This window comes from Oryctolagus cuniculus, chromosome 2 (genome assembly GCF_964237555.1).
Source record: "Oryctolagus cuniculus chromosome 2, mOryCun1.1, whole genome shotgun sequence".
Taxonomy (NCBI): domain Eukaryota; kingdom Metazoa; phylum Chordata; class Mammalia; order Lagomorpha; family Leporidae; genus Oryctolagus; species Oryctolagus cuniculus.
Genome location: NC_091433.1, coordinates 175831106 through 175844972, shown reverse-complemented (window position 1 = coordinate 175844972; position 13867 = coordinate 175831106). Strand labels below are relative to the sequence as shown.

At 61.0% G+C, this 13867-nt stretch overlaps 2 protein-coding genes across 4 annotated transcripts; one reads left to right on the top strand and one right to left on the bottom strand.

Annotated features, from left to right (window-relative positions):
* Positions 1-3944: 3944 nt before the first annotated feature.
* On the top strand, positions 3945-9488 carry ABHD1 (abhydrolase domain containing 1). 2 transcript variants are annotated; one of them, XM_051843078.2, is made up of 9 exons: positions 3945-4222; positions 7267-7427; positions 7773-7955; positions 8104-8149; positions 8231-8343; positions 8456-8629; positions 8803-8845; positions 8942-9107; positions 9209-9488. In XM_051843078.2, the coding sequence occupies exons 1-9, from the start codon at positions 4109-4111 to the stop codon at positions 9418-9420; spliced, it is 1212 nt and encodes a 403-aa protein (XP_051699038.1). In that variant the 5' UTR covers positions 3945-4108; the 3' UTR covers positions 9421-9488. The 2 variants fall into 2 exon arrangements, with proteins under 2 accessions (XP_051699038.1, XP_002709856.1); XM_002709810.4 differs by having other exon boundaries at positions 3948-4222; positions 8797-8845.
* Positions 9433-13070, bottom strand: PREB (prolactin regulatory element binding). 2 transcript variants are annotated; one of them, XM_002709959.5, is made up of 9 exons: positions 12696-13070; positions 11970-12162; positions 11600-11820; positions 11356-11436; positions 11128-11252; positions 10794-10967; positions 10617-10689; positions 10286-10445; positions 9433-10168 (listed from the first exon to the last, which is right to left on the bottom strand). In XM_002709959.5, exons 1-9 carry the CDS (start codon positions 12828-12830, stop codon positions 10074-10076), a joined length of 1257 nt encoding a protein of 418 aa, XP_002710005.1. In that variant the 5' UTR covers positions 12831-13070; the 3' UTR covers positions 9433-10073. The 2 variants fall into 2 exon arrangements, with proteins under 2 accessions (XP_002710005.1, XP_069925424.1); XM_070069323.1 differs by lacking the exons at positions 10286-10445; positions 10617-10689 and having other exon boundaries at positions 10794-10997; positions 11054-11252; positions 12696-13033.
* Positions 13071-13867: the final 797 nt, after the last annotated feature.

The following is a 13867-nucleotide window of genomic DNA, read 5'->3' as shown; positions in this document are numbered from 1 at the left end:
TTTTTTTTTTTTGACAGGCAGAGTGGACAGTGAGAGAGAGAGACAGAGAGAAAGGTCTTCCTTTGCCGTTGGTTCACCCTCCAATGGCCGCCGTGGCCGGCGCGCTGCGGCTGGCGCACCGCGCTGATCCGATGGCAGGAGCCAGGAGCCAGGTGCTTTTCCTGGTTTCCCATGGGGTGCAGGGCCCAAGCACTTGGGCCATCCTCCACTGCACTCCCTGGCCACAGCAGAGAGCTGGCCTGGAAGAGGGGCAACCGGGACAGAATCTGGCACCCCGACCGGGACTAGAACCCGGTGTGCCGGCGCCGCTAGGCGGAGGATTAGCCTAGTGAGCCGCAGCGCCGGCCCCGTGACTAACTTCTGAGTTCATGGCATTCTGTGAGATCCCTACTGCCACCCCCTGCCCCCTGCACACAGGCTTGTGTGTTGAGTAAGTTGCCAAAGGTCACGAAGCTCACCACAGCTGGTTAGTGCAGAGCTGCAGGTGCAAACCCAGGTCTGTCTGCCTCTAGAGCCTGCCACGTCTACTCACTATGCAAGATTTTCTGCCAAGATTTAGAGTTGCTATCAATGCATTCAAACCTTGGTCAAACAGCTCAGTAGAGAACAGCAAGGCTGGTTAGAGTTTTCCTTAAAGAAACCATAGTTTTCTTGACTGATCTTAATTGCTGTATGACTTGGAACACTCCAATTAACTCCCTCATTTCCTCATTTATATCCTACAAGGTAGCAGTAAGCTCAGGTCCTGCGTGTAGCACACCATGGCAACACCACGTGGTGTTTGAAGGCTCAGGGCCCAGGCCCCAGTGACAGCCCCAGGGTCACACTATCAGCCTGGCCTCTCCAGATGAGCATGGGCCCGGGCCCCTTCAAGGACAGGGGCTGCAGAAGAGACAGGGTCTGGTGTCGAAGTTCCCCAGGGCCAGCTACAGAAAGGCAGGTGCTGGGACTCGGCCCGAGGACTTTTACAAGCAGAAGTGGAAAGTCAGGGCTCAGAGCCCACTGACCTCATCTGCCCCGTCATCCAATCCATAACCTTGCCCTTGGCTGAATAAGCATCAAAATCTACTATTCCTCCCTCAGAGCGGGGCCAGCAGCAGGTGCCTGCAGTAAGTAAGAGCCCGCCAGCAGGGAGCACATCAGAGACTGAGGGGGCTTGCAGGCCTGGGGGCTACAGTCAGGAGGGACCAGATGGCCACAGCCAGGCTCGGAGGATGCAGTGACTCACTTCAGGGCCGACTGAATGTTCACAGACTGAATGGTGCTGCTGCAGTCATCTGGGGAGTGAACCAGCAGATGGAAGACCTCGCTCTCTGCCTCTACCTCTCTCTGTAACTCTGTCTTCCAAATAAATAAAATAAATCTTTGAAAAAAAATTCCCCAGTCTTGCCTCTTCTATATAGCACGAGACAAGGGCACAAGACACCTTGTTTAGTGCATGTTAATTATTCCTCTCTTTTGGGCTACTTCATTTTCCCTGCCCTCAAGGGCAGTCCACGCAGGGACTTGCTGCCCATTTAGCCCGGCGGCCCGGTGCTGCCCACCTGAACCCCGCGGCACCGCCCGAGCCTTCTTTCACCCTTCCTGTGCTAACAGCAGAACCAGGCCAGTCCCCCCTCCCCCCAGCAAATGCCTGGGGCTCTAGGAGAAGGGCATCCGGCCACAAGGCCCCGGGGAGGAAGGGAAACTGCACAAAGGACGGCAGCGCCCCAGGCCCTCGGGCTTCTCCCTGTGTTTCTGGAGCAGGGACAAGCTCGACTCTGGAGCCTCTGGCAGGCTGAGGGCACGAGGCACACAGCGCGACCTGACAGTCGGACATCGCGTCCTGGTGACCCACAGGCGGCCAGTGCGTGGCTCCCAGGACCCGGAGTGGCCCAGGGTCACAGCCAGGCCTAGCGGGGACAGGCGGGCAGCTCTCCTGAGTCTCCTGGGAGGCGCCTCGGCTGTCGACCCAGTGGGGTCTCGGGGAGCTGGGCAGGACCCCCACCCGGCCCAGCCACCACTGTCCCACACCTGACGCTGAGGCAGGAGACAACTTCGTGGCCACAGGGCCTGGTGCGCAGGGGCAGAAGGTGGAGCCATCCCAGGCTGTGAGGTAGCAGGGCGGGGGCTGGCGCAGGCGCTTGTGCGGAATCTGTACAGTGAGCAGTCTGGGGGCCGGGTGAGGGGCTGTTCAGCTCCTGGGCCCTGCCTGCCCCTCACCCTGGCCGGTCCATGACTGCTCCCCCCACCCCCATCTCCCCAGGCTTTCTCCCTCCCCTCAGCAGCTGGGCTGTGGGCCATCCAGCCTCCCCCTGGGGCTTCCGCACCTGCCGGCCTGGTGTGGATAGGGCGTGTTAGATGAGGCGGGTCGGTTCTCTTGCCAGTGCAGCTGATTCTTCTGCCACACACAGGCCTTGAAGTCCCAACCCACAGTTAAAGTGCTCTGTGGTTGGTTAGGGGATCCACTTGGTGGCCAGCAGCCTCTGCTGCACACCGCCCCCCACCCATCTGAGAGAGGAGGCCCAGGCTCTACAGCCATCAGCCACTTCCACACCCATCAGAGGAGGGTTTAATTCTCCAGCCCCACCTCCAATCCCCACCCTGGGACTGTTGGAGTCACACAGGCCACGCTAGGGAAGCAAGCCCTCAGGGAATTGTGAAAACCATCATCCAATCACGGAGCTTAGTGACCGCTTCCCACCCCTTCCTCTCCCTGCTGCACAGATAGGATCTTGCCAGTGTGTACTGAGGGCCTGTGCAGCCAGGGGGGTGCAGGAGGACCGGGTCCTGGGAGCTCCAGCACTGGTGACCCGGAGGCAGCTGTGATGGGCTTGGGTGAGCACGAGGCCATGCTGGGCCAGGGATCGGTGTCATGGACACTGCGTGCTGCCGCACCACCACTAGCTCTCCCATGGACGTCCACCTGGCTGCTCCAAGGCACCCATGCCAGCTGGGAACCACTGTATAGGAAGACCTGTGTGTGTGTAAGAGAGAGAGAGAGAGAGAGAGGTCAGAGGCAGACTGCTGAGGCTGGGGTGGGGGTGGGGAGCAGAAAGCGGCAATGGAAAGAACTAGAGATTTCTTGGGTGAAGCAAAGTTTAGTTTTGGCCCAGGTTCACTGAGGACGGGAGAAAGGTGGCCTTGGCGTGTGAGAGTAACAGGAGGGGGATCTGAGTACCGGCTCCAGGCGGCGGGGGAGATGTGAACACTTTTGGCCGTTGGTTTGGCCCTGTGCTAAGTAGGTGCCAAGAAACACAGAGGGCGGGAAAGCACAGGGAGAAAGCAGCCGGCCCAGCAGGGCTCCCCTGGTCACTGTTCTTCCCTTATCTAGTGCCGAGCATCCAGCCCAGGGGACACGCGTGGGGCTCCTAGAGACCACTGCGTTATGTTGCTAGCCGGGCTCCTATGCAGACCCACGAGATCAGCGGTGGGCCTGGGCACTGCAGGTTTTCACGGCGCCTAGACCATTGCGATCTGCGGCTGGGGTCAGAAGCCGGTGCCGTGGTAGATTCCTTATTTCCATACACCAGTGAAGACAGCGACAGGGTCCCTGGGGTATCCCCAGGTGGAGTTGAGCACTGTAGACAGGGACTTGGACGTGGGTGAATGCTGTGCCCGACACTAGTGGGTGTGTTACACCGCTGAACAGTGGTGTGTCCAGTGTGTAAGGGTCACTGAGTGGCTGTCCTGCAGGACACAGCAGAATCTCAACACAGTTGTGGCTGTGACCTGTGAGTGACAGGCAGCTTGCCCTGGGCACGGCGGGGGAAGAGTTTGAGGAAGGAGGCACTGGACAAGTTCCGCCCCGCAGCTTGGCGGGGGCCACCGGTCCAGGGCTGCACACTTGTAACCGCGGGGGCGGGGAGGGGGAGGGAAGCCATTGTGGGTCACCGGGATCACACCGCTCACGTCTCCAGACCTCCGAGCGCCGCCCCGAGTTGCTTGATCTGCAGGCCAGGGGCGGTGGGCGGGGCTCGCAACCGCAAACCGCCGGCGGCGGAGGCGGGACTTGCGGGCTGTCCAATGGCTGTAACGGGCGGGGCCGCCGCGAACCTGCGGGCCCAGCAGTCAAAGTCCCCCCGGCTAGATCCGACCCTGAGCCCGGCAGCCGGAACCCCGACCCAGGATGCTGAGCTCCTTCCTGAGCCTCCAGAGTAGCACTTGGACAGAAACCTTCACTCTGCTCTTGGCTCTTGCCGTTGCCCTCTACTTGGGCTACTACTGGGCATGTGTGCAGCAGGTGGGTGCGGGTCCAGGCTCTGGCCGGCGGGTTTGGGATACTGGGATGCAGGGGCCAGCTTCCAGCCCGGGCTCGAGCCATTTGGGGAGCTGGCAAGAGTGGGTTTCCCGCCGCAGGGAAACTTGGCTATGAGCACCTAATGCCCACTCAGTTCATTGCCTCCCTGCACCCCTTGCACCCCACCTGCTCCCCATGCAGCCCGGCCCTGCTAGAACGCAAACGCGCTGCTCCCCACCACGCGGACCAACATTTGGGGAAAGGTGGAGTCCTGAGGTGTCCGACAGGTGGACGGGTGAGCGCCGGCCGCTCTCCTTTCCTTTGCAGGTGCTCTGGCTGACTTCCCATCAGCTTACAGAATGAGGGAACCTTGAAGGGCTGTGCCACCTGCCACCACCACTCCCATCGCTTAGTGCCTCTCTCTGAAGGTCCCCGCTTAGTCAGGACTGCCGGGAACCCCACCCCCTGGCTCAGGGAGCCCTGTTGGAAGTTCTGGGCTCTCCAGTGTTTCTCAAGAGGTTGATTAGCATGAACTTGATTTTCTCACCAAGTCTTCGATAAAATATTTCATTGACATAGTCAGAAAAAGTGCTTTACTCACGTTCAAGAAACTGTTCCAGGCAGCTCAGTCTAACAGTAAACCTATCAGCTCTAGTGCTTGAAAAAGGCCTATAGGAAACCTCAGTGCTATTGCCTTAGCAGTATTGGCAGAGCTTCCTACAGGAGCCTGCCTTGTGAATAAAATAAGTCTGGCTTAACTAGTCGTAGAATGCAAACTTTGGTGGACTCTGCCTCTTTTTTTTTTTTTTTTTTTTTTTTTTTTTTTACAGGCAGAGTGGCAGTGGGAGAGAGAGACAGAGAGAAAGGTCTTCCTTTTGCTGTTGGTTCACCCTCCAATGGCCGCCGCGGCTGGCATGCTGCACCGCGCTGATCCGATGGCAGGAGCCAGGTACTTATCCTGGTCTCCCATGGGGTGCAGGGCCCAAGCACTTGGGCTATCCTCCACTGCACTCCCTGGCCACAGCAGAGAGCTGGCCTGGAAGAGGGGCAACCGGGACAGAATCCGGAGCCCCGACCGGGACTAGAACCTGGTGTGCCGGCGCTGCAAGGCGGAGGATTAGCCTAGTGAGCCGCGGCGCCAGCCTCTGCCTCATTTTTTAAAAGATTTATTTATTTATTTGAAAGGCAGAGTTACAGAGAGGCACAGGCAGAGAGAGAGAGAGAGAGAGAGAGAGAGAGAGGTCTTCCATCCAATGGTTCACTCCCCAGATGGCTGCAATGGCCAGAGCTGGGCTGATCCAAAGCCAGGAGCCAGGAGCTTCTGCTGGGCTATCCTCCACTGCCCTCCCAGGCCAAGGCCGAGAGCTGGATCAGAAGTGGAGGAGCTGAGACTCAAACCGGCGCCCACTTGGGATGCCGCCACCACAGGCGGCGGCCTCACCCACTATGCCACAGCACTGGCACTGCTACATCAGCTGGGAAAGTCAGTCACTGCAGAAGTTCCAATTTACACAGACTTTTTCTGTTGCTTGCAACCAGCCACTGGGAAGGCAGAGCCCCTGCCACTCACACCCCAAACACCTTCTCCGCATGCAGAATCAGGTTCCATTGCCAGCAAAGTGCGCTGGTGGAGGCTCTGAGGACAGAGTCCAGATTATCTGAACCATCCAGTACGGGATTGGACTCATTCTGCTTTCTCCAGGGCATGACGTTGTTAATTCTCAGGGTCAGTCAAGAAATACCATGGTTTCTTCAATTCAGACACGATTAGCCTTGCTGTTCTCTACTGAGCTGTTTGACCAAGGTTTGAATGCATTGATAGCAACTCTAAATCTTGGCAGAAAATCTTGCATAGTGAGTAGACGTGGCAGGCTCTAGAGGCAGACAGACCTGGGTTTGCACCTGCAGCTCTGCACTAACCAGCTGTGGTGAGCTTCGTGACCTTTGGCAACTTACTCAACACACAAACTTGTGTGCAGGGGGCAGGGGGTGGCAGTATGGATCTCACAGAATGCCATGAACTCTGAAGTTAGTCACGGAGAGTGGAAGGCACTCAGCCTGCGACGTAGGGAGCCCTCAACAATTGGCACCACGTGTTCATGGTGATGAAACTGGGAATTTCACTTTTCTCTTCCTTGTTGTGTGACTTGGAGCACCCCACTCAACCTCTTCATTTATATCCTACAAGGTAGCGGTAAGCTCAGGTCCTGCATGTAGCACACCATGGCAACACCACGTGGTGTTTGGAGGCTCAGGGCCCAGGCCCCAGGGTCACACTATCAGCCTGGCCTCTCCAGATGAGCATGGGCCCGGGCCCCTTCAAGGACAGGGTCTGGTGTTGAAGTTCCCCAGGGCCAGCTACAGAAAGGCAGGTGCTGGGACTCGGCCCGAGGACTTTTGCAAGCAGAAGTGGAAAGTCAGGGCTCAGAGCCCACTGACCTCATCTGCCCCGTCATCCAATCCATAACCTTGCCCTTGGTTGAATAAGCATCAAAATCTACTATTCCTCCCTCAGAGCGGGGCCAGCAGCAGGTGCCTGCAGTAAGTAAGAGCCTGCCAGCAGGGAGTGCATCAGAGACTGAGGGGGCTTGCAGGCCTGGGGGCTACAGTCAGGAGGGACCAGATGGCCACAGCCAGGCTCAAGAGGATGACAGTGTGTGACTCACTGCAGGGTCCACTGAATGTTCACAGACTGAATGGTGCTGTACTTATTCAGCCCCTGCCGAGTGCCCAGTCCCAACAGCAGGGGCTCCTGTGCGCACTGCTGAGTGTTCACTGCCCACGAGAAAGCAGGAGGCAGCTGCAACAGCCCCCCGTCCAGTCAGCAGTGCAGTCAGTTCTGAAAGGGGGGACACTGCAGGGCAGGGGGTCTTGCTGGTCTGCATCAGAGGTGAGTTGTCCTTTCCAGGCAGAGCTGTGCTGGCCATCCCACCACCAAAGCAGAATCCTCCAGATACCAGCAGGGTCCACTCGGCCTCCGGGACTGGGGCACTCACTGGCTTGGTGCCGAGTCAGTGTGTATGGCGGGCTGTCCTGTGCGGTTACAGAGGCCGCAGCTGGTGACTGGGCCCCAGTTCCTGGCCTTCCTGGAGCAACACTGTCCAGTGACCACGGAGACTTTCTTCCCCACGCTGTGGTGCTTTGAGGGCCGGCTGCAATCCATCCTCCGAGTCTTCTTGCAGCCTCTGCCCCCAGTCCCTTACCGGAGGTAAGCAGGGAACAAGAGAACAGGGTGGAGGTGGAGCCCGAAGTAGTGAGGAAAACTCCTCTGCCTCTTGTTAGAGGTCATCTCCACCCCCAGACCCGTGTGCTGATGGCAGCAGGGCAGTGGGCACGGGGAAGGGCTGGGAGCTCCTGCAGCCCCAGGTCACAGCCCATCTCTCTGTCCCCGTTCCACCCGGGCCAACCTTCCTGTTCCATCAAGCACGCCCTCAGCAACACGGACGCTGGCGGAAGCTGTCACACCTGTCAGTGGGTGGAGTGGGGATGAAGCTTTGAAGTGGCGCATCCAGGTCTTACCAGTATCTTTGTGCGTCCCCATCCCCAACCACAGCGAAGTCCTCCCGACCCCAGACGGCGGCCAGCTGCTGCTGGACTGGGCCGAGCAGCCCGACAGCGGTCAGCGCCCAGAGCCTGCCGCGCAGCCCATCGTGCTGCTACTTCCTGGCATCACTGGCAGCAGCCAGGAGAACTACATCCTGCACCTGGTCAACCAGGCGCTGGGCGACGGCTACAGGTACGGGGGCACAGCCCAGAAGCAGCAGGAGGGGCCTGAGCAGCTGTGCCGGGGATTTGCCAGGGCCTGGTGGGGAGGGGCAGGCTTTGGCAGGGCCTAAGACCTCAAGGGCATCGGGCCTGCCTAAGCCTCACCCTGTGTGCCACAGGGCTGTTGTCTTTAACAACCGGGGCTGCCGTGGGGAAGAACTGCTGGTGAGTGTCCCCCGCCCCCACTCCCTCCAGGGACCTCGGCCCTGGCTGCCCCCTCCACCCGATAACCCGGTTTGCCCTCAGACCCACAGGGCTTACTGTGCCAGCAACACTGAAGACCTGGAGACGGTCGTGAAGCACATAAAGCGCCACTACCCCCAGGCTCCCCTGCTGGCCGTGGGCATCTCTTTCGGAGGGTAAAGGCTGCCCGCGTCCACATGTGGCCTGCTCTTCCTTTGTTCCTCTCCTCCGGCGTCCCAGCTGGCCCAGGCAAAGCCCTCCTTCACGGCCTCTGGTCTAACCCTGCAGGATACTGGTGCTGAACTACCTGGCCCGCACCGGGCCGGCTGCTGGGCTGGTGGCGGGACTGACCCTGTCTGCATGCTGGGATTCCTTTGAGACCACCCGCTCCCTGGAGACCCCACTCAACTTACTGCTCTTCAATCAGCCCCTCACTGCAGGGCTCTGCCAGTTTGTGGACAGGTAGGGTCTTGGCACGTGGGAAGGGCGCAGTGAGGGTAGGATGGCAGTCATGATGGACAGCTCCCCTGCCCTCCTGACTCCAGGCTGGCTCACATGAGGTAAGACAGAAGCTGGAGGGCGTTGGGTCAGTTGTAGTCGTTCAGTCAAACCATTATATTCTTTTCCAGAAACAGAAGTGTGATGGAGAAAGCGGTGGACGTAGACTTTGTGCTAAAGGTACAATGCTTTATCCATCTCACTCGGCTGTAGCCTGTCGCCCATTACCTTCCCAGCCTCCATGTTTCTTAGCTTGTCTAACCTCTTCCACTGCAGGCCCGCACAATCCGCCAATTTGACGAGCGCTACACTTCTGTGGTCTTTGGTTACGAAGACTGTGTTGCCTACTACCAAGCAGCGAGTCCAAGAACCAAGGTGGACGCTATCCAGACCCCTGTGCTCTGCCTCAATGCAGCAGACGACCCCTTCTCCCCAGTCCAAGGTGAGCACCCGGAATCACAACACTTGGGCCAAAGGAAGATGGGCCGACATGTGTGGGCTTCCAGGCACGGCAGGGCTGCCGACCTCCGCTGTGCCTCCCAGCCCTCCCCCTCCAGGCTGCCCGGCTCTCCCGCCACGTGGCACTGCTCGTCACGGCGCGGGGTGGCCACATCGGCTTCCTGGAAGGGCTGCTCCCCTGGCAGCACTGCTACATGAGCCGCCTGCTGCACGACTACGCCAGAGCCATCTTCCAGCACCGGGCAGAGCTGCCGCACCTCAGGGCTCCCTCACCTGCAGGGGGCGGAACAAGCTGACAGAGACTTCCGTTCGGGCTCAGTTCAGTCTTCCCTTTTTATTAAACGTCAACTTTCCTGCCGAGTGATCCAGGTTCATCTTCCCTGCCCTCAGGGCAGTCCACGCAGGGACTTGCTGCCCATTTAGCCCAGTGCCCCGGTGCTGCCCACCTGAACCCCGCGGCACCGCCCGAGCCTTCTTTCACCCTTCCTGCGCTAACAGCAGAAGAACCAGGCCAGTCCCCCCTCCCCCCAGCAAATGCCTGGGGCTCTAGGAGAAGGGCATCCGGCCACGAGGCCCCGGGGAGGAAGGGAAACTGCTCAGGCACAAAGGACGGCAGCGCCCCAGGCCCTCGGGCTTCTCCCTGTGTTTCTGGAGCAGGGACAAGCTCGACTCTGGAGCCTCTGGCAGGCTGAGGGCACGAGGCACACAGCGCGACCTGACAGTCGGACATCGCGTCCTGGTGACCCACAGGCGGCCAGTGCGTGGCTCCCTGGACCCGGAGTGGCCCAGGGTCACAGCCAGGCCTAGCGGGGACAGGCGGGCAGCTCTCCAGAGTCTCCCGGGAGGCGCCTCAGTTGCTGACCCAGTGGGGTGAGCAGTGGGGCCCAGGCCTCCACTCTGCTCAGGAAGGTGGCAGTGTCCAGGCCCCTGGTCCCCAGAGGCAGGGAGGTTAAAGAAAACCCGGAAAGGCACTCTGGAGCAGCAGGATGGTCACCACAATGAGTCCAACACACAGCAGGAGCAGCAGCCACACAGGAACGCTCCCTGCGGGTGGGGTAAGGCAGCAGGTCAGGGGCCGAGGGGGCGCGGAATCCTCACCCTGCTCCGCTCAGGCAGAGCACGGACGGCTCCCAGGAGCACTCCCCCACCCCAGGGACTCACGCCGTGAGGGCAGCAGGTGCAGCTGGCAACGACTGTCCACAGCCACGGAGAACAGGGCGGTTTCGTGAGACCCGAGCAGCTCTGGACCGCGACCCCTCTCGGGCAGAAAGGCCACGTCCGTCACCACAATGCCGTGAGCCTCCCTCACGTAGTAGAGGCGCTGGCGGTGGGGAGAGACTGGTGAGCGAAGGCCCGCTGGGAAGCTTCCTGCTGGGAACAAGCCCCCCACCCCAGGGCGCCCCCTGCACAGGCTGGGCCCGCCTCCTTCTGCACTGGGGCTCAGGGCGGCCTGTGCTCCTCCCCCAGGGCTGGGCCCTCCTTCACCCGTTACCTGGAGGGAGAAAGCTATGTAGATGGCCACAGAGCCAGTGACCGTGCCCAGGCCCAGGAAGGTGCCCGATTCACTGCAACACAGAACAAAGCGCTCACTGTCCTGAGGCCGGCCAATGCTGAAGTCTCGGGGAGCTGGGCAGGACCCCCACCCGGCCCAGCCACCACTGTCCCACACCTGACGCTGAGGCAGGAGACGACTTCGTGGCCACAGGACCTGGTGCGCAGGGGCAAGAAGGTGGAGCCATCCCAGGCTGTGAGGTAGCAGGGCGGGGGCTGGCGCAGGCGCTTGTGCGGAATCTGTACTGTGAATAGTCGCAGCCCAGCAGGCTGGTCTGGGACCCGCCCAAACCTGGGGGCCGGGTGAGGGGCTGTTCAGCTCCTGGGCCCTGCCTGCCCCTCACCCTGGCAGGGCCATGACTGCCCCTCACCTCCCACCATCTCCCCAGGTTTTCTCCCTCCCCTCGGCAGCGGGACTGTGCACCGCACAGCCTCCCCCCGGGCTTCCGCACCTGCAGGCCTGGTAGCGGTAGGGCGTGTTAGATGAGGTGGGTCCGTTCTCTTGCCAGTGCAGCTGTGTCACCAGCTGATTCTTCTGCCACACACAGGCCTTGAAGTCCCAGCCCACTGTTACCAGCTGGTCAGGAATACAGGGGCTAGTGTGGCTGGTTACGGGGTCCACTTATGGGCCATCATCTACTTTCTCTTTTCTCCGCCACCCCTCCCCTCCAGCTCCTCACCTTGCCATCCGGCCCTAGAGTCAGGTCTTCAATCTCTCCTTCGTGGGCTTTGAACTCCTCGGTTTTCTCCAGGCTGGGCACCTGCAGCCAGCAGCAGCGTTAGGCCTGGTTCTCAGCGTCCGCGAACGGCTACTCTGCGCAGACTGCGTGCCCCGCTCCCCCACCCCGCACCCGCGTTCAGCTTTTCCCAATTTTCACCTCGCTGCCCTTGACATTCACCCTCCCGCGCCGTCCACAAGCGCACCTTCCAGACGCGAACGCAGCCGTCCGTCCCTCCAGTGGCCAGCAGGGTATGATCGTGGCTGAAGCACACAGCTTTCTGCAGCGGATCGGGGCCGAAATCCGTCTGCACCGCCTGCAGGTTCTCCACCCGCAGCTCTACCCCCTCGCGCTGGGTTTCTGCTCTGGGTTTCTTCTCTGCGGGGGCGGCCCCTTTCCTTTGCCGAGGCCCATGCTCCTTGGGACCTGCAAAACAAACAGCTCACCAGGTTCCAAGCTCCCATTACTGGTGACCCTGGCCACTGGCCACGTGTCAGGCCCACATACAGCCCCGCTTCTTCAGAGACCTAGCTGAGAAGGATCTGAGCCCCGGGGCCCTCCCCCCGACTCCTCACCTGCCTTCTCCGCCTTGCTGTTGCTCTGCGGCCGTTGGGCCTGGAAGCGCAGGAGCTGACAGTGGGCATCCTGCCCGGCGGCCAGGATGTTACCGGCCAGGGCCAAGTTCATGGTGGCCCGTGTCTGAGTGTCATGGGAGTGTAGCAAGGAGGCACTCAGGTGCCCGTTAATCCGCTCCAGCTGCAGGAAGTGCTGTGGGACAGGCAAGCAGGCGCAGGGTTCAGTGGGGCCGAGGCCGCACTGGAGGGAAACACATCCTGCGGTGTGATGTCACGTTCCTCTGTCTACTGCACTTCCTGATTCACACGGCTTCCTCCAGCCCTTTCCCTCCCTTATTCCGACCCTCACAAATAGCCTGCAAAGAGGACTAGGATTTCTGCCTCCAGGTCACAGAACACGGTGAATCTCAGAGGGGTGAAGGAACCAGGCTGAAGGCCCAATGCACCTCTCTCGCTGCTGCCCGGGGAAAGACACACGGGCTACGTGGACTGCCCGAGCGAGGCCAGGCTCAGCCCCTGGAGTGGCTCCGCAGGTCCAGCCCTTGTGCAGCGCCGGGGGCAGTTTTCACTCGGCCTTAGGAGCCCCCCACCCCACCCCAACCCCACCCCCCCAAGAAAGTTTCCGAGTGAATTTCGCGCCCGGGCGCTCGCCTTGCCAGGTTCCATTCCCTTGAGTGACCCTTAACCCCGGGGCGCAACGCAGCCGCAGCGGCCCTCGGCTCTCACCACGCCATTCTTTATGCCTGTCTTGGCGGCGCCTCCTCCGCCCGCGGCGATGAGCAGGCCCGCGCCGGCGTCCACCTGAAGTGCGTACAACGGGAACGGGGCCCGGTACAGCTCCGGTGCCCGGCGCCGGCCCATCCCGCTCGCCGCGCGTTCACCGCCCGCAGCGCGGCACCCAGGGCATGCCGCGCCAGGCCTCCGACGACTGCCCTGGCCGCAGTTGAACGTGGGCCCGTCGCCGCCCGGAGGTCTCCAGACTCCTCTCACACTCCCGGGGTTACTCCACCCGTGGACACCAGTGTCTCCGCTCGGGTCCGGCTACCTCGGTTTCGCAGACGCACACTGCGCACGCGCACCTGTCCCGTGGCGCTCTCTGCGCAAGCGCAGCACGGCGCTACGCGTCAGCACTAACGCGGCGCGCGGAGTCGCTTCACCGCCCCCTTGTGGCGAACGCCGCCACCATTTTTGTGCCGGGCGAGGGAGGTGGAGGAGGTGGGGCTTAGAGAGCTTGCGGAAGGTCCGCAAGCCTTTAGGAACGATTTTCCCCTAAATTGGGTCCGCCTTCCCTTCGGGAGCGGTACGCCGACTCCCTCAAGCGCTTGGTTCCGGTGCTACCTGAGTGAGGACGTGGTTTGTCCCGGGGCACGCACACTCCGGGAACCTCTCTCGCCCCTTCCGGGAGGCAGCCTCGACTTCAAAGCAAACCTGGACTCGGTCCCCAACCCCACTGCCTCCTGGAATGAAGAAGCCACTCTTAGGGAACACCTGTGCTCCGCTGTTGGCGGCGGTGGCGGCCAGGGCCGGCCCCGGGCTGGGTGCCTGGCAGGTGTGTTCGGCGCCTGACATCCCACCCTCCCAAGGGGGCCTGCAGAGATCTGAGCTGTGTGAGGACCCCCTGCTTCTCTGGGAGTGAGCTCTGTGGGGAGACACACCGCTACCTCCTCCCTAACCAAAGTCCCCCTCCACCCACCAGGGCTGGGTTCCGTGGCTTAATCACGGGGATGCCAGTGTGTGTCCCACGGAGTTGAATTCAGTGTGGGGGCCCGCTGTGCATGTCGGGGTCCCTGGACCCTGTGGGTTCCTTGTGCTCCTCCCATACATGGTCCCTGCAGTCGTTGGTCCCAGAAGGCCCTATTGAGGCTGGCACCCCCACAATTCCGGCCACACAGGACACC